Here is a 531-nt window from a genome sequence, read left to right as displayed (position 1 = left end):
CTGCTGGCCTCCCCCTGCAGACGTGAACGAGTGTGAGACGGGTGTGCACCGCTGCGGCGAGGGCCAGGTGTGCCACAACCTCCCCGGCTCCTACCGCTGCGACTGCAAGCCTGGCTTCCAGCGGGACGCCTTCGGCCGCACCTGCATTGGTAGGGTGGGGCTGGTGGCTGGGACGTGCCCCCAGCAGTGCCCGCCTGCCCCGGGCCCCAGCCAGCCTTGCTCTGACCACCTGCCTGGCCGTCTCTGGGCGTGTCTGCCCAGCTGAGGCTCCCCTCACGGTTCCTGTTGCCCTCATTTCTTGCTTTTCGGCTGTGTCTGTCCGTGCGTCCCTCCGTCTCCCTACAGTGCCCCGGCTGCTTCCTGCTCTGATCCTTCCTCCCCCTCGCTCCTTTGGGTCCCTGGGTCCCTCCTCTGCCCGGGGTTGGGGTGGGGGCTGGCATCCAGGCCCCTCTGCCCTCCTGAGCCCCCGCACCTGCCGCCCGCAGATGTGAACGAGTGCTGGACGTCACCCACGCGTCTCTGCCAGCACAA

At 68.7% G+C, this 531-nt stretch overlaps 1 protein-coding gene across 1 annotated transcript in view; it reads left to right on the top strand.

The window, feature by feature from the left end:
- Positions 1-531, top strand: part of FBLN2 (fibulin 2) — a 48,987-nt gene that overhangs the window by 39,146 nt on the left and 9,310 nt on the right. Inside the window, exons 14-15 of the mRNA XM_010862526.1 lie at positions 6-149; positions 486-529. Coding sequence (XP_010860828.1) covers positions 6-149; positions 486-529 — 188 coding nt within the window. The remainder of the gene's footprint in view (positions 1-5; positions 150-485; positions 530-531) is intronic.

The sequence above is a fragment of the Bison bison genome, unplaced genomic scaffold, assembly GCF_000754665.1.
Source record: "Bison bison bison isolate TAMUID 2011002044 unplaced genomic scaffold, Bison_UMD1.0 scf7180017864482, whole genome shotgun sequence".
NCBI classification, from domain to species: domain Eukaryota; kingdom Metazoa; phylum Chordata; class Mammalia; order Artiodactyla; family Bovidae; genus Bison; species Bison bison.
This window is presented reverse-complemented; position numbering and strand designations above follow the sequence as displayed.